This window comes from Brachyistius frenatus, unplaced genomic scaffold, assembly GCF_029030835.1.
Source record: "Brachyistius frenatus isolate BFR_SWC_R1_liver_20210118 unplaced genomic scaffold, ASM2903083v1 Contig_47, whole genome shotgun sequence".
NCBI classification, from domain to species: domain Eukaryota; kingdom Metazoa; phylum Chordata; class Actinopteri; family Embiotocidae; genus Brachyistius; species Brachyistius frenatus.
In genome coordinates this window covers 1127317-1151587 of record NW_027210646.1, presented here as the reverse complement: position 1 = coordinate 1151587, position 24271 = coordinate 1127317, and the positions used below count along the sequence as shown (strand labels likewise).

At 40.5% G+C, this 24271-nt stretch overlaps 1 protein-coding gene across 3 annotated transcripts in view; it reads left to right on the top strand.

Moving 5' to 3' along the window:
• Window positions 1–5825: 5825 nt before the first annotated feature.
• The window catches only part of ctdspla (CTD (carboxy-terminal domain, RNA polymerase II, polypeptide A) small phosphatase-like a), a 35477-nt gene continuing 17031 nt past the window's right edge, over window positions 5826–24271 (top strand). Inside the window, exon 1 of one of the 3 annotated variants that reach the window (XM_069703568.1) lies at window positions 5826–6443. In XM_069703568.1, the coding sequence (XP_069559669.1) occupies window positions 6368–6443 (76 nt within the window). In that variant the 5' untranslated portion in view covers window positions 5826–6367. The remainder of the gene's footprint in view (window positions 6444–24271) is intronic. The other 2 variants (XM_069703566.1, XM_069703567.1) reach the window with 2 other exon arrangements.

The window sequence follows — 24271 nt, the reverse complement described above, 5'->3', positions numbered from 1 at the left end:
CTGTTCAAGAGGAGCGTTGTACACACTGGGGCTTTGTGCACTCCATTTACATCTAAAGAAGTAGAGCAATGACAGGGAAAATAAAATGGAATTTAACAAGAGGTGAGATCCCAAGCGGCAGAGGAAGCACTATTTAAAAAAATAAAATAAAATAGTGACTTCTTTCTTTCTTCTCTTTTAATGGCAATTCTTTTTATAACATTAAAACTTTGATTATGAATAAATATCTCAAATGATACTGAATAACGTGTCACATTATTTATCTAAATGTGGTTGCATTTTTTTAATCTATCTTATTTTGTTTATTTCATACGTTTTTTTTTATTTGTTCACACTGTGTACATGCTGCTGTGATGACTAAATTTCCCCACTGTGGGATTAATAAAGTCTAATCTATCTGTCTATCTATTCAATTTCCTTGAAATCAACCACTTATCAGTTCAGATTTATCCCAGGAGGTGGCACCAGAGGTAAACTAATGATTTGTCTTCGGCCACAAATGTCCAATTAGTGTTTTATAATTCATTTTGCACAGAGAGTGATCTGAGGGTATCTTTCTTTGAATCTTCAACATAAAAAAGCTGCCCATGTGATTTTAAAGTGTAAAAGATTTTACTTGGAGTCTGTCAAGATGTACTGTATTTGTAACATCTAGATTTGAGCTCTGAAGCAAAACTAACCAGTGAGGGAAAAGTATTATCTTTATGACTAGCCTACTTTGACATTTTATTTTTTTTCCAGGTCTTTTCAAACTGAGATTCCAGGTACTAAACTGGCATTTTACCTTTCATAGCTTTAGAATAGTCTGTAGAACGATATGATGCACACAGCACAACAATAGTATGTAATCTGCAAAGGGGATTTTCCTCCAAACCATGAAAAACATCCTCATAATACCAATGATACCATAATACCTCACACTGCAGGATGCAAGACTATCTTCCCTTCCTGAACTGAACTGTGTCCCTTTACAAGTCCCTTTTACTGTATCATTGTTTATGTTCGGCCAACTTCAAAGGCTCGACAACATGTGGAAACAGAATGAAAGAGGCCCATGCAGAGGGAGATTATTATAAAATTCCAACTCCTTACTGAACTACACCCACATTCATAAAACATTCAAGGACCCCGCAGCCTGACAGCACACCAGATGTAGTTGAAGGCGGCGAAAAAGATCATCTGCGTCCTATCAAAGTTGATATCAAGACCATATTTTTTTTTTAATTATTCATCAACAGAAATGTGTTACTGGAGGGCCGTGCTACTCTATTCCCTCAGAGAGAGGCCAGCAGTATTTGATGTCCATCATCAAAAAGTGCATACGCCAGTGTTTGGTCTAATTTGTTAAGGTGATGTTGGTCGATTATGTGTGGATGTATCTTTGTCCCTCTGACACTCACTGCTCACATGATAATGATAATTTATGTCCTGCTGGTGTCATTTTTCAAAGTGCATTATCTGGGCTGCCAAATAAGCTACGGGGGAGCTTTACTCAGTCTAACAACCAACTACGTCATTCAAATAACCATTCATCGGACTTACTGCAGTTGGCTGCTACTTTGTCAGTGATCTGAATGTGTTTTTTATATATATATATGTTTAAGGGACCTTGATGTAACATTTTGCATGCAGAAGATTAATTTGACATGATGAACAAAAGAAATAGTTACAGATTTAAGTTATTGTGCAACTTTTTTCTGATGAGTCACCCCCGTCATGAAGCATTTGTTAGTTTGTTTTAATCAAATATGCTCAAGCATTTTATCAATCCCACATTATGTGCTAAACTAGACTATAGTTGCAATTTGTATAGGTTTATTTATATACTCTTTAGGGACAGTGGTTGCTTCCCATGACCTGTGAACTAATATTGTTATATTCTCATTCTCTCTTACTTTATAAAATAGATAGATAACTCGTCGATTATTTTGTTTTATTGTTAGCCTACTTTTGTCTTGCGATTTGTCAAGTTTGTATGTTGCAAACTGGTGTTATGGTGTGGGACGTCTGGGTTGTCAGGTTGTTAAAAAAATATTCCCCAGCGGGTGTTTGTTCCCCTCCAGGAAACCTTTCTTTTTGGCTCTTTAACAGGCAGTGGCCCCTACATTATTTCAGCCACTAGGGGGCACTGGAAACAAGCTGTGAACACAAAGTTGACATATCACTGTTTAAATTCATATTGCGATAATGCTAGCAAACAGATGGGTAATAGCGAGCTTCTAAGATTTGTATACTTAAGTTATGCGTCCGACCAAATTAAGAAATTGAGTCCAATATGCACCTTCCTATTGATTTTTTTTTATATATATATATAACTCTTCTATAACTTTTGGTCTCCACAAACTGCTGATGGTCCTAAATATCTGACTGGGACAGGCAGCTGTTACTCTGTGGTGACATTTTTCTTGTTCTCCTGTTTTCCTATCTGTCCACTTCATATCGGATTATCGAGGCGATTCCTAATGGCCCCGAGAAAACTACATTACCCAGGAGGCATTTCGTGTCGCGCACCTGATTCCGTCCTCGTCGGCCTTTCGCAACACTGCTAACTGCAAAGAGCCTTTTGATGTAACGTCAGCATCAACAAAAAACAACCCAGAACTTCCGGTCATATTTCTGTGAGTATGTGAACATTATTATGTGTTGTTTTTTGCCCGCAAAAAAAAAAAAAAAAAAAAGTCTTATGCTTGCTGTGTTTATACGACTTTAAAATATCATAGACTGTATGTAAAAAAATAAATTAATCGGATATGTCTGGAGTCACCAATGGTTGGCTGCATGCCACAACTTCTATCTATTTCAAATTAATAACCCACTGGCCTTACACACACGGCCCAGCCATATAATAGGCTACTCTTATCAGGCTAATACTTGAAAAGGTTATCCCCTTGATGAAATACATTTATGTTGTGAACATCAGCAATATCTCCTAATTAACTGGCTACTAGTAAAACCATTGGATCTACTATTCATAACGTTTTAACAAGTGATACCATTAGGTTTCTGAGTCTATACTTACTATAATTATGAACAGCTTCTTACACGAACATATTTGCTGTAAAACTTTAAATTGTATTTATTTATCTACTCTCAACCTACTTTCTGTTTTCCTCTGAGGACTTGCTTATCTTATCTACGCAAAGTCCCCAAGTACAGTTGCACACTTTCTCTGTGTCATCAGATTTCAAGTGACCATGCAGTCTTGACAGACACAGTAACCTGAGACAGATTGTCAGGTGCTGAGAAGTGATTGCGATTGTGCAAAGTGACTGTGAGACCTTTGCTTTGGTGTCAACCGTACACATCCATTATGTTAAACACCAGGCCAGGCTTTGACCCTCATTGAAAACAGCTTATCGGCAGAGAGATTACATACTAATTATGAGCAGCATCAGCAGATGACAGTCTGCACTTAGCTGCTGTTTTCCTCCTGCCCCTATGCCATCATACGCTTGTCTCTCAGGTTGGGTCCTGTAGGGCTCTGTAGCCCTGAGCTCCATTTAAAGTGACAGCTAAGGTGAAGAGGGACGAACACTCAGACACGTCACTGCTGGCAGCGCACCAGAAAACCACTTTATCTCCCCTGTTGTTATTCTATGGACCGCCGAGGCTGAAATAGCACGATTAATGTTTGTTTATCTGTCCATGTGGACAGTGTAGGTCTCTGGTGCACAGGTGGATATCAGTTCAAGAGATGGCTACGGGTGACATGATGTAAAAAAAAATAAAAAAAAATGATAGAGGTTGTTGACTGATTTTACACGTACTGTAAAGGTTGTTTTATTTGGCCATCAGGGATATCGCAGCTTGACACATTTGTAACCTTGTATTAAATACTGCAAGCGTATTTAAAAAAGCAGGAATATGTTTTCCAAAGACGTGCTATGTGGGAAGAATTCATTATTATTACTTTTTGTATGTACAGTTCCATGTAAAAAATGTAAGGCGCGGATGCTTTCAAACCAGCGTCACAAATACACTCAACATAAATGCAAATTAAACACTTGTTTTTGGCTTCCATTGTTCATAAGTTAAAGTAAAATATGGAAGACTTCTTTTATTAACACAAAAAGTTTAAAAAAACAACAACCTCTGTTTGTGATGACTTCATCTCAAGATAACTCATCATAATGATGATTAAACAGCATGATTATAGCAAAGGTGTACCTTGGGCTGGTCACAATAAATTAGATCTTACATTTCTTTTAGGCATAATTTTACATACGGCTAAAGATACTTATTGGTGTGTGTGTGCGTGTGTTTGGGGTGGTAGGGCCACTCTTTTCACAACATTCATATCAGCAAACCACTCGCCCACACAACGCCATACGCGCTGTCTGCTTTCTGCCTGTGCCAGGCAGAAAGCAGACCGGGATTCATCCGAGAAAGGAACACTTCTCCAAAGTGCCAGACGGCATCACAGGTGAGCGTTCACCCTCTCAAGCAGGTTACGGCGAAGAACTGCAGTCAGGTCGAGACCCCCGGTGAGGACGACGAGCACTCAGATGAGCTTCCCCGAGACGCTTTCTGACAGTTTGTGGAGAAATTCTTTGGTTGTGCAAACCAACTGTTGCGTCAGCCGTCTGGGTGGCTGGTCTCGAGATGATCTCACAGGTGAAGCCACTGCTGTCGAATTCTCAGAAACTGAATATTCAGTTCATAGGCTACAGCTCTGACCGGAAATTCCTGCAGTCAGCATGCCAATTTCAAAACTTGTGATGTCTAGTGGCGTTGCGTTTCATGATATAACTGCACATTTTAGAGGGCTCTTTTTTGGAACCAGTCTGAGGCACACCTGTGCAAAAATCATGCTGTTTTCTTAGCATTTCGCCACACCCGTCAGGTGGATGGATTCATAACGGAGAGAGAATTGAATCTTTTGTGGGTATAAAAGATGGTTGAGACCTAATATTTCAACTCGTCGTAAATGGGGGGGAAAAAATGGCAAAAACAAAAGTGCCACGTTTATTTTTGTTTTGTTTTGTTTTGTTATATTTGTTAGTCAACTTCATAAAAGAGCTGTAAAGAGAAAAAGAAAGCAAATCAATATTTTATAACCGCTCCAATTCTCTTACTTGCGCGCAGTTTTTCAAAGATCCTTTGCAGAGCATCTTAAAGAATTTGCCACAATTCTTCTGTGGATTTAATCTGTCTCGGTGTCTTCATGTGACTGACTCCATGATGTTGTGATCAGGGCTGTGTGGGGGCCACACCATCTGCTCCAGGGCTCTTTATGACTCTGGCTGTGTTATTGGGGTTGCAGTCATCCTGCAATCATCAAATAGTCATGCATGATCAATAAGAATCTAAGCACATGATGCCTGAAACATCAGATGCCTGAACTTTTCCATAATATGTCTGTACGACTTTTCAAAAAGGCTTCCTTTATAATGTTTATAAGTAATATGCAAAAGCTTTATTCAAAAATGATTTGATGTGTATGTGAGGGGCGATTGATCAAAACAAGTCTGGAGTTGCCAGATTGTGAAAACCTGGTATGTTCAGTCATGTGATCATTTTTCTTTCAGGGAGTGTCGCTATGGCAAACGTTTACATCTTCCACAAAGTTTACATTGAGGAATTTGACAACGAGGCTTAGACCTATTTTGTGTCAAAATTCTTTTGTTGGACTTTTTTGGTTAAAATAGCACGATGTGGAATTTCTCCACAGGAGTTACAGTACATCATGGCATTTAAATAAAAAAAAAAAAAATGTTGTTGGACAAAACAAATACCAAAATTCAAAAAGATTTGCTGAGCCTATAAGCTGCGTGTGAAGTGGTTGCCCCCCCCCCCCCCCTCTCACCACCCCCGAGCTTTAAGGACATGAAAGGATGGGAACAAACAGTGGCGGACTGAGAGGGTTTTTCCATCATGGACTGAAAAGGATAATAGAAATGTTGAAGGCGTGTTGTTGTAGCGAGCCTGCGTGGCCCTGTGGCAGGAGGACGGTCGCCATCTGTGGGTAAACACTGAAACCGTATCACGCAGTTGATATTGTAGTGTGTGGAGTGAAGCCGGAGCGTACAGTAGCAGCCAGCAGCAGAAGGCGGGGGCTATGCTGCCTGCAACAGCCACAGCGGACACACACGGCTTCAATGCAGGACTGACGCTTTGTTTGTCTCCTGCACATCGGACTGTCACCTCAGATCGAGGACGCACCGTGGCCGCGTTTTTCCCCCACTGATATTTCGTGTTGTTTGTAAGCTCCGGGGGATGGGACTTGCATGCTTCGAATAAAATGGGATTTTAATGGTGCAAACAGCGGACTCTCTAGCCTGTGCTCAGCCAGGGGACTGTAGTGCGCTTGGTAATGTTTGCCAAGGAATAAAACGGTGTAGCCGAAGTCGCACAACATCTCGTTTCCATGGACAGCACGTCCATAATAACACAGGTTGCAAATCCGAAAGAGGAGGAGAGCATTTCTTCAAGTCCAGATAAAGGTAAGGCGCGCAGAAATGTCTAATGTCACCGCACGCTTTGTTATTTGAATTCGGGCATGCCTGATTTTGGATCTATTTCGGTGCAGCCGTTGCTTGTTTTGGTTGCTCGGTGCCCATCTGTTAAATCTGCAGAGAGGATACTGGGCACCGGACTGCAATAGCAAGAGTATCGACGGAAAACCTCCATTGTTCAGTTGAAGCAGGGAAACATTAAGAGCAGGAGCCCCCAGCCAGCCTGGCAATATGTAGTGTAATGTTGTGAGTGCACTGCAACTTTAATGCCAGCACCTTTTATTATTTAGAGCCAAAGAAGATGAGATTTATAAATCTTAAAGGTTTTTTATTATTATTTTTTTTAAATTATTATTTTTAAACCTAAAACGTACAATTATTTCCTCAGCTGTAGAGTGTGCAGGGTTTACTACAGGGGGCGGGTACTCCACGCCTTTTGCCTTGCACCGTCGAGATCCCTGTATCACCGACACTGTAAAATGCCTGCTACACTATCAATAACAAGCGCCACATATGACCAGGGCTAAAGACAACAGTTTGTAAAACACATTGTACCTGCTCACATTGAAAAGTATTTAAATAGGAACACATTCGCGGGAGTCCCCGATCAGTGTTGCAGAGGATGTTTTTATACATTTACCAAGCCAAAAGCCAGTATTAAAATGTTTATATTTTACACATCTGGTCCATTTTAAAATTAAAGCTTCACTTTAAAGCATTTAAATATTGAAAGGTTTTGCCCCTGCAGTAAAACGGGTATTGTTTATTGTCATCATAAACTCTCTTGTGCAATTCTCGTTGATAAGAAAACAATCTACGGTTTGTATCCACACTGTTTGAAATGTCCGGTTCAAGCTGTGTAAAAAAAAAAAAAAAAAAAAAAAGTGCCTGAAAACAACAGCTCAACAGCTGCGCCGCAGATTACAGAGGCTGAACGAAAACACATTTTCTCTTGGGTTGTTTTGCGCAAGTCGCCGCTTCACTGTGGGGTGATGACATAAAGGACAAATCCCCCTCGTGATTCAGGAGTTTTTCAGTTTTCATTAACTTGGAGGGACGTTTGCTAGTCTTTGCAGGCCACTGACTCTCGTCAACACAGAGGAAACTGGTGCATATTTCACCATTTTCCATTTTGATTTAAGTCCACGTTGGGTTGTGTAATGGCCACTCAAGGAAAGCAGGCTAGGGAGTCGCGTGTAGCTACATACATGCGGGGTGGGGGGGTACATGAAGGCCCTGACATTCTCCCACCGGCACCCAACCCATTTAGCCACAGGGTGCCTGGAGGCCAGAGGGACCACCGCTTCCTGCTACACCCGGTACTCTGTTGGAGAAAAGGTCACCTTCCTCCATCACCCACCGCTGAGCAACACTGACATACATGAACCACTGACTCACTGGCCTTGCAGCCAGCGGTCATCAGATTAAGTGATAATCAATACAATATGAACTTGTTTGCCTAGATTAGTCTTCTGAGTATTAATATAGTTTAAGATCAAAAGTGAAGCTTTGACATAACCTTTATTTTCACTACAATTATGCACGGTCTGTGTTCAAAACTACTCCAAGACTGACCAATTCAATTTTGATTTAGCTACCGCCACATATTTCCGTTATCTTTTCTCCTCAGCAGCCACCTTCATAATGATAATCCACCAGAAACAATCACTAAACGTCAACATTCATCATCACTGGCTGTGTCCTGGTAGAAGTAATATCATCCAGGAAATTTGTTTGAAGGAAAATAAAACTGTTGCTTCTTTCCCTTTCAGCACATTTTAATCATTTACCCAGAATTCCCACACTTTCTTGTCCACAACATCCTGCTTGCCTTGAACAGTAAATCCCAGATGACATGTGGAATCTGACAATTAATCTGGCAAGATAAAATCCAGGGTCAGTCAGCACACACAGCACACACACAGCACACACACACACGCACTGTGGCTCCTTAAACAGATGCTGTCACACACAAAATGTCACCAGGGAGCTTTCTGAACGGAGTCCCTGCCCTTCACTCCCGTCTCTGTCAAAGCAGACAGCAAACAGCACTTGTTGTCCAGGAGAGTTAGTCTGTGACCTGCTTGGGCTGCTCTGAAGCCACACACACACACACACACACACACACACACACACACACACACACACACACACACACACACACACACACACACACACACGCGCGCTGAATATTTCAGAGCACAGGCAGGCTATTTCTGGAGTCCTATCAGTTTCATTCCAAGCAAAGACGTAGTGACTCATTAGAGCCAACTTTTTAAGACAGTTAACCAGGTGCAGATTATATCTTTATGCATTATGGATTATGTTAAATGAGATGAGTGTTGTAATCATAATGTGGGTGGTTTCTTTCTTCACTCAGAGCAACCATGTCGTACTTGTGGAAAATATACAGAGCTCTTTTTTTTGCATGATAAAGACAGCCTTAGGTGCTTGTTGTATCAAATAGACGATTTACAGCATAATCGGGCTATTTGTGGTATTATGTTTTTTTTTCTGATAAAACAGGACTTACACTAATTTAAGGAAAGATATTTTACAGGAATGAACACACAAGCACATCAGTTTCTGCTTTTCAAACCCAATTTATGCTCTTCATTTGTGAACCTGTTTATTTTTCAGGATCTGATGCAATGAAATGCAATGACTGGACTACCAACAGGGGAGAGGAGTCACAGGCTGGCCTGCCTCAGTCTCGCTTCGCAAGTCACTCAGGCTTTTCTCCGATAACTTCACAGTAAAAGAAGGTGTCATAGGACAAGCTGTTTACCTTAATCAGATTAAGTCAAATCCAAGTTTAACTCTTCACTCCTGCAGTGTGACGGGCAATATGATTTGTGGCCAAACACAGTGGTGATATCCTAGCATGAGTCTTTCGCACTCAATTGGCCTTAATTTGTGTTGTGTAACACATCTGGAGAGTGATTAAGTCTCATCTAGTGTCACATGGGGATGAAGCTGTGTTTTTGTCAACATCGCTTCTTTCACGCTGCTGAGTACATTTGTTGCATTTCCCCTGGAGTCCTTGGAATAACTGTTTGCTTTTTTAAAAATTACTTCCTTGGGAAAACAACAAATACACATTCATTTATTAGATTCAAAGTATGGCTTTTTTTTGGTATGAGGCTGAGTAATATGCATTCGCCTGAACAGACTTAAAGTCCTTCTGCCCTGGCCTTATTCAGTTGTAATTCAAGGCTGCTACATAACAGTTTAGACACTAAACTGTGTTTTTGACATAGACCATTGACCTTCAGCCTTTTAATACACTGGTTAAGGCACTGTGTCTGCCCTGTGAGAGGACATGTATAATTTGAGAAGAAGCATAGACAAGGAGGAGCAGCAGTGGCTGGGATTTCTGCACACTAGTGGTATGTTAAAATGTGATTCCCCTTTCGGTCGTATTGGTTGCATTGCCAGAGAGAAATGAGAAAAAAAAATACTGACTGTAATTATAAATTAATCTGGAGAAAAGCCGGTGATTTCATGCACACTTGGCTTTTGAGGTTATTCCTGGAACTCGCTGCTGTACATTAATAAAGTGTTAATGCTGTGTGGACCACACCTGCAGGGACGTGTGCAGCGCAGCTAGTGAGGGGAGCTACTGTGAGTTCTGGCTGTCCAGAAGTCGTTGGCACAAGTTGCCACTCTTCGCCACTTTGCTGTCATGACTAGACTGAAGTGTTGGGTAGAGGAGGACAATCTTTTATAGGTTTCCACCTCTCTTGGGAATCACATTGGGCTGCCATGTGCGTACAGTGAAGTCAATATTCAGTGCACCATTTTGACTGAGAGGAAGAAGGAGAGAAAAGCTGGACTTTGAAGTGCAGGTCCTTATTACTGATTTATGAGCCTATTTCAGCCAATGCTGCTCAGAAAAGCTGATTATCTGCACCTCCAGCGAAGAGTTGGGAGTGTTAGATGTTTCCCAACGCCACCTCATTACTTTCTGTCCAATACCATACTGGGCAATTCATTGGGAAAAGTTGAATGTTTTCCCTCCAAGCCTAATCTCCTTGACTGATAAGCTTGTTAACTGCATGCGTAGGATCGGCCCGTGTCTCAGTGTGTGGATGAACATGCCTCACGCGGAAGTAGGGGATTGTATTAATTTATATATTTTCACATTAAATCAGTTAAAAAAACAAGAAACAATGGAATGTTTTTACCGCTGCATGCAGCAAATAAAACTGTTGTTGATGTAGCTTAGTGTTGTTGTTGCTACATGGAGTTTGTTCGGCATTTTAAGTAACCACAATGGACTCAATTTCACATAATGCAAGAGCTCATAAACCACCAGTAGTCTTACGTCACCATAAGTGGCTTCCTTAAGTGTTTGTTGATGTGTCAGGTGCTTGTTTTACTTGGAAATGATGATTGAAAACGATATAGTTTATTTTCATATCTCCCCGATTAAGTTAGTTTTGTATCAGTGGTTCCATTTTAAAGTAATAATCTTGAAGATTTTGATTTTTTTTTTTTTTAAAGTCACTATTTATTGTTAAATGAGGTGACACAATGATGGCTGAGCCTGTGACCCACTGATATAAGGATTTGCATACTCAGTATTAGAAACTCGATGAACTGGTTGTCGGTGGAAAATTCTGATGTAACGGACTCGCTCTTTAACTTCGTTGTGCTTGAAGTGGCATACTGAGGAGAAGAAGAAGAAAAAGCAGGCATTCTGGTTTTTTTCCCAGTCTCTGCTATAGAGTTGCGAGTAAACAGTTACAATGGAGAAACAAAGAAAATGAATGACTGCTGGCGATGAAACGAGTGCAAATTCAGAGAAAAAGAAACCACGTCCCACGGTTTGGATTTCTGGGAAGTGAAGTCCAAAAACAGCTGCAGTTACAGTTTATCGCCCAGGTGTCACTACAGCGAACAAAACGGAGATCTTCAAAATTGGTATTGTAAAGAAAAATGTTTGCCGCAAACAACCTTTAAGTACTGTCAAGAGAAGATAAACATATTGAAGGTGACTTCAACTTAACTGACGTCCACCAATCTAGCAGTTAGCATACAGTGTTTATGTTGAGCTAAGCTGATTTTTTTTTTTAACTAAAAGGTTAAAATCTCTAATCAAAGTGATAAAATAAGGCTACGTCCGTTAAGCTGTTTTTTAATGTTACCTTTATTTAGATAACCATAACCTTTCTAATTGCTATGTAGAAGCTAGTTCAGTAGCAGCCTTTTAAGTCTGTCTCGTGTCTTTACTTGGCAGTGGAGTTGGAGCCTGATCAAAAATGGCTGGCGGAGTTTTTTTTCCAGTGCCAATTAGTGTTATCTTGTGTGACAAAGAATGCATTACGAAGATTTATGTCAGATTTGCACATCTGCTCACAATAAAGACTCAAGTTCGAAATCAGGAAAGTGGTCCTTAATTGTGAGGCAGTCTGTAGATCTATGGATGATCAGACACAGTGAAGGAGATGCAATCGCACTGCAATCCATCCTAAGAGAGGCCACAGGGGAAAATAGTGTGGGTTGACTTTTTCTTCACTCCCACTCTTGATGACTGTGAAGACTTAAACCTTGACTCACAATGCAGTTGAATCTGGAAAAAAGAGAAGAGTTCAGATTCCTGCTCAGAAGTCCCTGACTAGCTTTCAGTTTAGAATGGAGTTTTCACATCCTTTTACTTGTTTATAAATCTTGAGTTGTTGATATGCTGATTTTATGTCTCCAGTAGAGCCCCATGACCCAAAAAAATATCCACTTACAGACCTGAACTTTGTAAAACGTTACTACTGAATATGACCTGAGAGCAGTTTGACCCACAATTTTAGCTTTGCTTTTAGATCAGGTCATAGCTCTCTCTCTCACCATTACAAACAGAGCAAGTATTGGCATTTTTGAAATAAAAGAATAAACCAGATGATATTGAAATATTTTCTTAATGTCAACAAATCCCATGAAAACACATATAGCTCATTCCTCGGTGCCGTACCACCACAGAGCTCCACCTCTGTCTCAAAACTATTAAAAAACACATAAATGACACGCACATGATAACCTATTATTTCCCTCATGATAAACATGTGTACTGTAGTTTATTTTGAGTCAATTACACATACGGTTTACCAGTTGATTACACTTCCTGTTGCTGTAAATGCTAGAGCACCAAATGTGTGTTCATTCGAAGCTGAAAATAGTCCCAAACTAATGCTCCTTTGGCCTGTTAATTTATGTTATTTATTTACCTTCTTCACCTTTGCAAAAATTGTGACTGTTTTAATGTGGCTTGGGTTAAAATTATTGTTGGTGCTGACAGAAAGTAAATTGTCCCTTTTTAAATGTTGTGCAGTTTAGTATAAAGCAAAGTGGCAGTGCTCCAGTAAAGTACCCGAAAGCTGTATTCACAAGTACAGCGATGGAATAAATGGAGATACACTCCACCACCGTTTTTGTGTTACTATTAATAGTTTTATTATAAAAAATGTTTTATCTTTCATAATTCACTTTTGTACTATCCTACTTTATCACGTTGTTGCTTGAGCGAGAACTGTAGGTCCTGAAAGTCACATGAGGATACTGTATGTTCCTGTTTCTGTTCCTGAGTCTCATTCCTATGTTACAAGATGATGATTGGTTGCTGTGTTTGAATTGGACCAATGCCATGTAAGTGCTGGGATTTTTTTTTTTCTATGCTTGGTGGCTGCAGTAAAAGAACATGCATTTTAAGTATGTTTGTTTAAGACAAAGCAGATTGAGCTGTAATCCATAAAGACCCCGTATGAATAAAAATGTATATTATGATTATTTTTGAGAATACGTGCACGTGCCTTCCTGCACATGAAAAACTTTGCATTTCCCTGCACTCAGTAAAGTTTGTTAGCTTGTTGGTTCTTCTGCACAGCATGGTTTGGGTTTTTCTGGGCCTCTTTTTATGTATGTGTGCTTTGGACCGTACGTTTGACAGCACTGTGGGGAAGTGTTATGCTTGAATGTGGCCTCAAGTGTAGCTCATATGCTGTGGTTGCTTGTTTTGGAGTAAACGCCGTTTCAAAATGTCCGGCGTGGGCTTTGAAGAGATTTTTAAAGTAGGATTTCAATTAAACTCTTTATAAAATCAGATTCTGTCCAATCAACTTCCATTCTGAGCTGCGATTAGTTGCATTGTAATAATGTAAGTTCTCCTGATTTGATTGAGAAAAGCCAATAAGAACACGGTACCAGAAGAACATCATCCATACGTGTAGTTAGGATAGGAGCATAGAGCTGTGTCTGTCTTCAGCTTTTGGTCTAATTAACTGCAGCCGTCGGTGACTTTCAAGCCGTCAAACTTCAGACTTCCTCTAATTAACTACAGAAGACAAACGACTGACACTCTGGTTCTTCTGGTGCATGCTTGTCATGCTTCGCTTTGAATGCGCAGTATTGTTGTTGGGTTACATCATTCGGCTTTTCCTGTATATCTTGACACATCGGCGTACAGTGGCTGTGAATGAGTGAAGGCCATTATTAATGCTCCAAAAGCCACAATCCCTTCGGAGCAAAAGCGGCCGCCTGCCACACGGCCGCAGCCGCCTGTATGGTGCTGCTCTAAAGGCCGTTTATAACAGGACGGGATTGTTCAGCTGGGACTCACACAGGCCACAAGCTACAATTAATTGAGCACCCGTTCGGACAAACGGACATTGTTAAAACGGCTCAAAACAGTCTTCGAAATTTAGGGGTCAAGAAGAAAAGCGAGACTGGAGGTGTGCGTATGAAGAGAGATCAGGATAAAGCATCTGGGTTGCAGTCAGGTATTCACCTCGCTCTGACAAGGCGATGGCCTTTCTGCATATTTTGCCCTCTTATGGCTGGCATTTATCATCAGTAATTGGCTGTCTAAAAGGGAGATCATGTTTTGTCCATAGTGATTTTCTGTCACCCTGTCTGAGTTATGCTGCGTCCCAGTTTGGGAGATATTTGACAGAATAGCATAAAAGCTTTATACATTTTTAAACAGATGAGCAGAGAATAAGCAAATACACTTGTACAGAGGCTGTAAAAGATACAAGGAGGCATCTTTTTTTTCATCCTCCTGAGGCAAAGGTGAATACTATTTAACTGTAAATCTCAGAGGCCTCTAAGTAGGACATGCTGTGTGTGGAAATGTGGAGATGAATGCCTTTCAGAGAGCACAGGCATGGGAAAGCAATGCACAAGCAGGACTCCCACATTCTCACACCAACACGCATACAAGTACATGACCTACTTGTTTACTTATTTTCATAACAAGCATTTAGTGTTAGTGCTAAAAATGGACATCAGTAAGATAAAATGTAAACTACAGCTTAACGGATCACCTTTTTTTTTTTTTTTTTGTCAATCCAATACTACGTTCATACAGTCCAACTTGTCTGTCGACTCCTATAAACAAAGTGGTGTTAAAAGATGGTACTTGAATCTTACATATTGCACCTTTTAAAGGCTCACTCCACAGATTTGAGTAAATGTTTACTCATAATAGGGAGCACTTGGCTGTTGTAACCAGTTGTGTAATGTATTTTGTGTCTCCAGCGGTGCTTTCGACAATAATGCCGATGATGTCGTAGTGATGTCATCGGGATAATCTCATTTTGGATTTAGAGACTATACAATTTTAACAGAAATCCTGCTTTACAAACCAGGGATGTGGAGTTTGACAATCATTTACCAGGCTTAAATATGTTGTTGGTTGTGTTCTGGGTAATGTAGGATCTGGTGTTGTTGGGGCTTCACTCATGTTAAGGAAGTCTGCTTTCATTTTTAGTCATTTGTCTTTTAAACCTGTGTCTTGTAACTTCTCCAGTTTTCTGAAAAATCAAAACTAAATTGTTGTCGTATGCCTTTAAATTTCACTCTGCTCACTGGATTGGCTTTCAAAATCAATGTTACAGCCGCATGGACAGCATTTCTTACTCCGGGGTCACCAAGTGTTCGACGAGCATGTCCATGTTCAAGAGGAGCCTGAAGACAGGCCTTTGATCACATCTGACACCAATTCTTCTGCCCTTTGTTTTTAACCAACAGACAGGAGAGGAGGATTACCCATCAGTCACTGAGCCTCTGGATTTTAGCACACAGTTGTAGATGAGAATATAAAAAGATATATAAATAATAAACTGCCGCAGCCCCAAACAACGTGGGCTGTGTTGCTGCCGGTTGCGTAACTCCGGCAGAATAGTCAGATCTCCCTCATTATTTCTCCCTGAGCTCTCAGTGGGTTAATTCCCCCGCCCTTGTCATCTCCTTCATTTCGCAGAGCGCTCGAGAAGCGGCAGCCCTCTTCCCCCGGGGGCCGCAGGCAGGCTGGCACCGCCACCACATCTCCTCTGCCGCTATATAACTGAGACAGGAAAGCAGGGGAAGACTCACCCACGTCTCCGTGTCAGAGTTCACTGCAGGGAGAATGAGTATCTTGCATGACATTGGAGCGAACCGAATGGTTTGTGTGTCTAAATCACTGCAAACCATGTCTTGGCTTTTTCAAATGTAACTGGGTTATTGAGTAATGTCAGTTACATAAGCTTACGTAGGATGCATATGTATATATAAATCCTCGCAGATAAGTAGAGAAATAAAGCCAGAAGGGCGGCTGAGGGTCAGTCAGTGTGACTAAAGGCATCTGCTAGAACTGAGTGTACCTCCACAGTCTATAATTTTCACCCCAGCCTCAGCTGTCTGTGTGGGGAAGTAAGGAGGCTTAATGGGAGTTTATTTTATCATACTGTGCTATTATTGCCTTGATAGCCTCACACATAACACGCCAAGGACCTCGGCACAGTGAGCACACGCAGACTGATGCGCACAACTGTCAGTCTCAGCTCATTCGTTGCTACCTCACTCTACTCAACTGTTTGATTTGCTCTGTGTGTGTGTGTGTGTGTGTGTGTGTGTGTGTGTGTGTGTGTGTGTGTGTGTGTGTGTGTGTGTGTGTGTCAGTAAACACATGATCGTGAAGCAGATGCTGTATGGTGTAAATATTGTTTTAGAAATTGATCTGTTGTAATTGTCACAGCAATTGTTATTGCTGGTATTTTCTCTGCTGTTTTTAATAAGCGATGGCAGTTAAGTCAATCTTAAAAAAAAAAAAAAAAAAAAAAAAATAAAAAAAAGTGCATCAACACTTTATTGACAAATCAATTAGTTGACAAACAAAACAAAATTAAAGGAATTGTAGCTCCGGTGGTGTAAAGGATTAGCTGCTACTTTAGCTTAAGAGTTTCCGCATGTCCTTAAGTGTTGTTGGACAGGACGCTGAATAAACTGGCTCCTGATGTACAATATGAAAATGAAAAAAATGGAAGACACATCGAAATCATCTGCTGAATAACGTAATATATATTGATTTGCTAAGTAGAATTTTCAAACATTTTCTGGTTCCAACTTGTCATATGTGAATTTTTGCCGCTTGTCGGTTTTATGTTTACGTCTTAGGGTTTTAGAGCGTGGGGTTATAAAACTAGAGGACCAACTACACAGCCACTCAGACATCTTTGTGAGGCTGTGCTTTGAGCTAAATGCTCATGTCAACATGCTAAGATGGTTACAATGATACATATATGTATGTATGTATATATATATATATATATATATATATATATATATATATATATATATAATACTTGCGTTTGCAGGTATTTAATCATCAACCAAAAAGTTAAAGGTTTGTCCTGATGATGGTGGCGCTAGAGGTAAAGTCAAGGATCATCATTATTTTAATTTACTTCGAAGGCAGCAAGAAGTTCTATATCAATTTTTAAGACCATCCATTAAATAGTTATTGAGATATTTCAACTAAAGATGCTATATATAGCCTTTGTGAGTAAGTATTCCAATTTGCATCACTTTTTTTTTTATGGCCACAGGTACAATTTCACCATGTACCTGAAACTTGAGCAGAGAGTACACATCAAATTCTACAACAGAAACATTTCAAATGCTTCAGAAAACCTACGGCAACGAAGCAATGAAGTGGGCAAAGTGTTTTTTTTAGTGATATTCGCATTTCAAGCGGGGTGGAACATCACTGTCCAAAACCGAAGAGCTTTCAGTGGGTTGTGCGCTGTGGATTCGTCCCACAGAGTCAGACTGTCAACACTGAGTTCTACTTTTGACTTTGTATAAAAAGTGATTCGCTTCCCTGCAACTTTATTCTGGTCTGCGAAAATCTGACACCAAATTTGACGTGAGCGCTCTGCTCAGGAGCTGATGTTCATCAAGCAATATAACTTCCACTTACTCACAAAGGTTGCAGCTTTACAAGGCTTTTTGATCTCCCCCTCGTATGTGTTAGTTGTAGCCTCTGTATAAATGTCAGAATAGTATAAAACTGTTTCTTTTCTTAGCACCGTCCCATTTGGAGATTTATTGTGTACTACAGGGTTTCCTACCACAGTGTTATTCTGCTGACAAAGGGAACAACAAGGAGTTCCCCCTCACCGCTGTCTGCTTCTGTTAGTGATAGCCAGGGACCGAAACGGCTTCATCTGGAGGTGCTCACTCTGCCTTTTCAATGTTGTGAACTCCAGACATTAGATCCCAAACTGTAGGCGAATAGTGGATTACCTGTCAGTGTACGTGTGTGTGTGAGTCCTGTTCTTCATTGTGTCTGTAGGCGAATAAGTATTTTATCTCGCATGGTATTACATAAGCCCCCGGACGATTTGGTCCCGCTTTTAATGCAACCACCCCACTCTCCAAATGTTAGTGAGGGGAGGCAGCTAATAATCTGTGAAATCATGCCCACTGCCTGAGGGGTGGCAGGGTTTTAGCGTGTCATTTTTGGTTGTTGGTGTCTTATTACCATAGAGTCACTTTGCCACCCTGTGAAGGCTCTTTTAGAGTTATACAGTAGCGATACCATGGAAATCCATATGGCTGCAGGTTGTTTTATTCGGTGTATGTCAAGTATCTGGCCGTGCCATTCAAAACCTTCCTGTTTTCCATCTGAATTATTAAAGCTCCACATTCACACAGACTGTTCTCACAGTTACCTTCATGCCCCCCAGGTACTGAACAATTTACCTGCCCGGCTGGTTAACTAAGTGCTACTGGAGCACAGTTCGATCTATGTCACCCAGACACTTCTAAAACAGTATAATAAAGCGTCATTTTATTTTCTATTCTGTTTTATGTTAGATAGTTTTGGTCATTCTTTATGTGCATCCATTACTAATCCCGGAAAAGTCAGGCTGTCTGGTATTGTATCAGGAATTTGGTGAAGGAGTGATATCTCGTTTGATTGGAGAACACACTGCTAACTGCTACTAACTACATGTTAGTTGGGCTCCAGGCCATGGAGGTGTAAAGAAGTGGTTGACCTCCACCAAAAGAGAAAAATACACCTTTCAGTTACTCAAAAGTTGTCTACTTCTCATGATGTGTCTTATTTAGCCGCCTGTAGCTTTGCCTGTGTTTGGTCGGTAAGCCTTCAGTTGAGGATGAGACTTGAGGAGTTCGTTATTCAGATGGTCTGAGTAAATGACCCGTGGGTTTGGAGGCTTTTGAAGTTGTTATGAGCAACGGAAGTAAAAGTAATGCAACAAATAACTTCTGCTTTGCTGAGGAGTATTAAGTAAGCTATGTTTTACTGAAGATGATCACAAGTGTTTCTTGTCCCATTTACTTTATTGTTTTAATGCTGTCATGTTTTTAGGTCGCAGCAATTAGCATGGAGACTACAGTACTTATAACTGACAGGAATTATGCTCAAACCTGTACTAAAAAAAGTTGCCATCAGCCTAAATTCACCTTCAATTGTCTGGAGCACTGGGCACTTTCAGCTCGAAGCATTTGGCTCCTGAATGATGCTTGTCCTAACATAAACCTATCAAATCGTGCACTGTAAACAGAACCGGCAGCTAAATCATATTTTTAAATGTGGCATGTTGTTTTTGGACTGCGTGCATATTTTAGTGCCTTTTAAAGCTACAGTAAAGGAGGCCACCTCAAAAGTCTTTTTTTTTTTTTTTTTTTTTTTTTTTTTTTTTTTTTTTTTTTTTTTTTTTTTTTTTTTTTTTTTTTTTTTTTTTTTTTTTTTTTTTTTTTTTTTTTTTTTTTTTTTTTTTTTTTTTTTTTTTTTTTTTTTTTTTTTTTTTGAGCTAAGCCGGGATCATATTCCCTCTCAGAGCCTGGCATTATTCCACGCTGTGGGTCACAGGGTGATTATCTCTTCCTGTCAGGAATGCTGAGAATTTCCTGCATTTTCTCCCTCTTCCGGCCTTGTTAGTGGTTGTGCCTGAACATGTGACAGGGAGCCTGGGCAGTTCTTGATTGACGAGCAGGCTTTCTATCACTGTTACCTTACGCTCAGCAACCTTACTTAAAGGGGCATTTTCAAAGCTCCAAGATCAAGTGAAGATCCTGAATTGAATGAAGCACATTCAGCTTCAAATAAAAAAGGAGAAAGGTGCAAATAATGTGCACCTGCTTTGAAGAGGCTACAGATATGGTCTACTATCTCTCTCTCTCTCTCTCTCTCCAGGGAGCTTTTTTGTTGAATAAAGCCACTGGCAACCACCTTTTACTTAAGATTTTTAGTGTATCTGTTATTAACAGAGCCGCAAACTATTAACCAATCTACTTCAGTCTGGGTGCTTTAGTGCATTATTTGACCGAGTTAACTTGCGTTGGTGCAATCTGTGCAGGTCAATACGCCTGTGTTCTTAATGGCAAGTGCTGCACTTTAACCTTTTGCTGTTATTCTCAGGGCTGACGAAAGCTCCATTACTATGCAAGGCGAGCTTACTCCAGGCACATTCCTGAGCAAGGACACTGAATGAAAAAAGTTTCTGTGTGCCTCAGTGTGTTAAGTATGCCGTTTGTTGATCAATGTGCCCCTTTGCCTGGATGTGTGAACATGTATGCTACATGTATTTGTGTATGTGAGTCTGTGTGTGTGTGTGTGTGTGTGTGTGTGTGTGTGTGTGTGTGTGTGTGTGTGTGTGTGTGTGTGTGTGTGTGTGTGTGTGTGTGTGTGTGTGTGTGTGTGTTTGCTCAGTCTCAGGCCGCAGTCAACTCTGAGCTATGTTGTTTGTGTCCAAGGGAGAAAGGAAAGCTCTGTTTGTGTAGGGTGGTGGTGCAGGAGGGGGTGGAGTAAGAATCAGACCCAAGTATAGGCTGTCTCACCACAGTAACTCTCCCCACCCATTCTCAACCCTTCCAGCTCCCTCTCCTTTCTCTCCCTCTCTCGAACTCCCACCTGCTTTTTCGCGGCGGTCGATCGGGGCAGACGACCGGGGCGGGAAAATGTAGCCGCTCTCAAAATGGAGGAGCGAAGAATGACATCAAGGCGTTTTAAGACCAACTTCAGAGAAATGTGGGCTGATTAAGGGCCCCAAACTGGAAACTTACCCTGAAAGGATATGACCGCTGAATTGATGTATTTTTTTTTCTCACTTTGATCTAGTTTTCTACTGCCATGCACATAGTTTTCCTTAAATCTGGCCAATTTTTTTTTTTTTAAAGATATCTGTCCCAGTTAATCCTGCCTCCACCACAATATAATGAAAATGAAAGAAATTTAACTAAATTACTTGAAATTGTATTTATTGGAACGTCTCGTTCCAGAAGTAGTAAGCCTGGTACTTAGGATATTAACCATTGTGAGAATTGTCCAGAGATGCAGTGTTTTTGAAAAGAGACACGGCTGTAATCTCTCTGATGAGTCATCGATAAAGTCATTGACAAAGTAAAGGGTAACAAGCGTCTCACTTTCTGATGAGCCACCAAGTCTGCACAAGTGTTAGTGTCTCTGCATCAGGAGTCCAAGTCAAAAGTCAGGGGCCAAGACTTTTCCACCATGTGCGATGGAGATCTTGGCAAAATAATGCATCCAAGGACAGCAACGGCTAAACCTATGAAGGATTTAGCAGTTTTTAGTTTGCGGGTTTGGCACATCCAATATTGCTTGGATGCGTTCGGGACCCAATTTGCAATCCTCCAGAGTAATAATTGAATCGAAGGGAAAGCAAACTAGAACTGTGTCAGCATGGACAGGAATGCTAAAATATGCAGTTGCTGAATCAATAACGGAGGACCAGCTGAAGGAACTACAGACACGAGTGTTGATACGTTTACTGCGATTGAATCTATAGCTCCAACTATTTGGGGCAGATCATCAACGACCTTTTGGTTTCTTTACGTACAAGATGATTTCCATGGCAAAGGTTTCTCGGCTGATAAACCAATAGCAAAAGTTGAATAGAAATATATTGATTTCGGTCCAGATTCTGCGCAGCAGAGGCCGACCTCATAAGCTAAATGTAAACACCAGCAAGATTTTTCACAACCCTGCGAACTGAAATGCGTTCGTATTGATGGCTTACAGTTGATCCCCACAGCCTTATTGATTCCAGTTGATAAATCCTTCATAAAGGGCACCTGATGTAAAGGTGGAACAACTTCTATGAGTGCAATCAAAATTCACAACCTTTGGACTGGGATTGAATCTCAGACACTGGGAAATTCAACCGAGTCCAAGTTTGCATGTTTAAACTTAAATGCTTTGGCCTTTTGCGTGAACTAACCCTTCAGATTATGTAATTACACTGATCTCTAAATGTGCTGCTGCAATTTAAAGCATTTCATATATCTTTAATTCCACCACAGTAAGTCCTGACAAATTAATGAAGCCTCCTCGTCCCTGTGGGTGTGGACATGTCTGTGTGTGATTGGTGACCTTTGTCTTATGAGGTTAATGCTTTTAGTGTGTGCAGTGTGGCTTTTCTATAATCAAGAGAATTCCTGTCGTGTTTCATCTATTAATGCGCTGTCTGTACGTGAGAGTAAATTTACTTTTATATTTGCAGGGACAAATATAGACTCTATACTCTCAGCCAGTATGCTTTTATGAGTTTTCTTTAGCAGCCGTGAGGGAATCATGCCTACAAGGGCAGAGCATCTGCTTCAATCACCACGCAGGTTATAGCAACACAGCATGTTTCCTTCCTTTTTCAACCTTATAGCTGTGTTTGTTTACTGAAATATTGCTGCTTGGGAATATCTATTGGGATAGAAGAAGAGCCACAGCGAGCTTTGGACTACAAAGTCAAGAGAGAACAAAGAAGACGAACTGCCCGCAGCCTGTCAGATCCAGTCGGAGCAACCCGAGTATAGTTCCAGGCGTCAAATCTGAAAGCTCTCAGAACCGAGGCAGGCTGCGAACAGCCGCAGCACGCATGCCTTACTGGGCTGCCTGTGTCACACGGCTGTACGAACACGTTAACAAGACGGCAGCAAACAGGGGAACTGTATGATGGCCGCTCCGAGGCACGAAAATGACGATTCTGGCTCAAGTCAGCCTCACCGGAAACTTCAAAGTCCTGAGCAGAGTTGGGATTTCCATACTTAAGAATTACCTTTAGAGCAATTAGGCTAGCAGAATGTCTGCTTCAGGAACACCTCATGAAAATTTTAGTATTTGTAATAGAGCTGCCCACATTTTTTATTGTCAGTATCATCCTCAACGACAGAAAATATAATTTTTTTTTTAATAAAAATCCGTGATAGAACATTTTTAAAGGCCCACAGACCATTCGAGCCCACTTGTTTCTGCTCTGTCAGTGTGAAAGTAGGCCATGGGCTTCAGAGACAGTGAAGGAGGAATGATGTAACCAGGGACCTACATGTGTATGTTGTTTTCTCCCTGGAGCTTTACAGCACTCAGCCATTTATCAAGCCTTCTTGCCAAGCATGTGACTGTGTAATTACTGGCAGATAACGGAAATGATTTCAAATCTCAGATGAGTGACATATCGAATCTGCTTTCTGTTTACAGCAATTTTCTGACTTCCCAGTGTGTTGTTTTTAATGTAGAACATTTTATATTATCAATTTTTTTCTGCCTCTTCTCATATGCATACATATATGATATTATTTTGTAAATCTTTCCCTCTTTCTTTGATGTTGATCAACTGAACTACCTTCCCAGAGGGCCCTGTAATGGCGGCTATTTTTGTCCCTGTGCTCCTTATTGCATGAACTGATGCCTCACTGTTTGGTACAACATACATCTCTGCTCTTTTTGTCACGATAAAGCGATGATGCGTGTGAAACACAGTCTGCAAATCTGAGCAGCACTGCCATCTTTTTCTTTCATTGGGAGCAGCGTTCATTACCATAAAGGCTTTTAAACAAAAATGAGGTCTCCTCTCCACAGGTGACATTGCACTGAAATTGCACTGAAACAGCACATCATTCAAAGTTGAGGAGGACATTTTTCTGAGCTCACAAAGTGTTTTGTTGGCAATTGCAGTGGAAGTAAGCACACATCCTAAAAATATATATATATATTTTTTTTACCTGACTGGATTTTTTTGCATTACGTGCCACTTTGCACTTCTATTCCCTAACATTTATTAGGGGTACATTTTCTTTTTTACTGCACAACATTTATTAGAGAGCAAGCTGTCTGTTAGTCTACTTAAGATTCCAAATACAAAATATACATAATAGCTTATGCAATGCATCGTGAAAGACTAAACAACAATGCCTAAGTCGTATTTTATTTTAAGTTGTATTATTTTGTAAAAAAAATAAAATAAATGAAGGGACTGTGAATAAATCTGCATAACAGTCTATAAAATAGTTTAAACTGGTGACATCTTCACCAACTGCAAGCGTAAAAACCTCTTGCAAATGAATGTGGCAGCAGTAATAATCTATTAATATGCTATATAGTACTATGACACTAAAAGGGGCTATTTTTGTAACTTTGAGTACTTTGAAACGTTTTTGCGTTGGCATCGCTGAACACTGGAAAAGAGGGAAAACGGCAATCTCCGTTCAAAGCTAACAAAATTATTGCACCAGGGCCTGAGGCT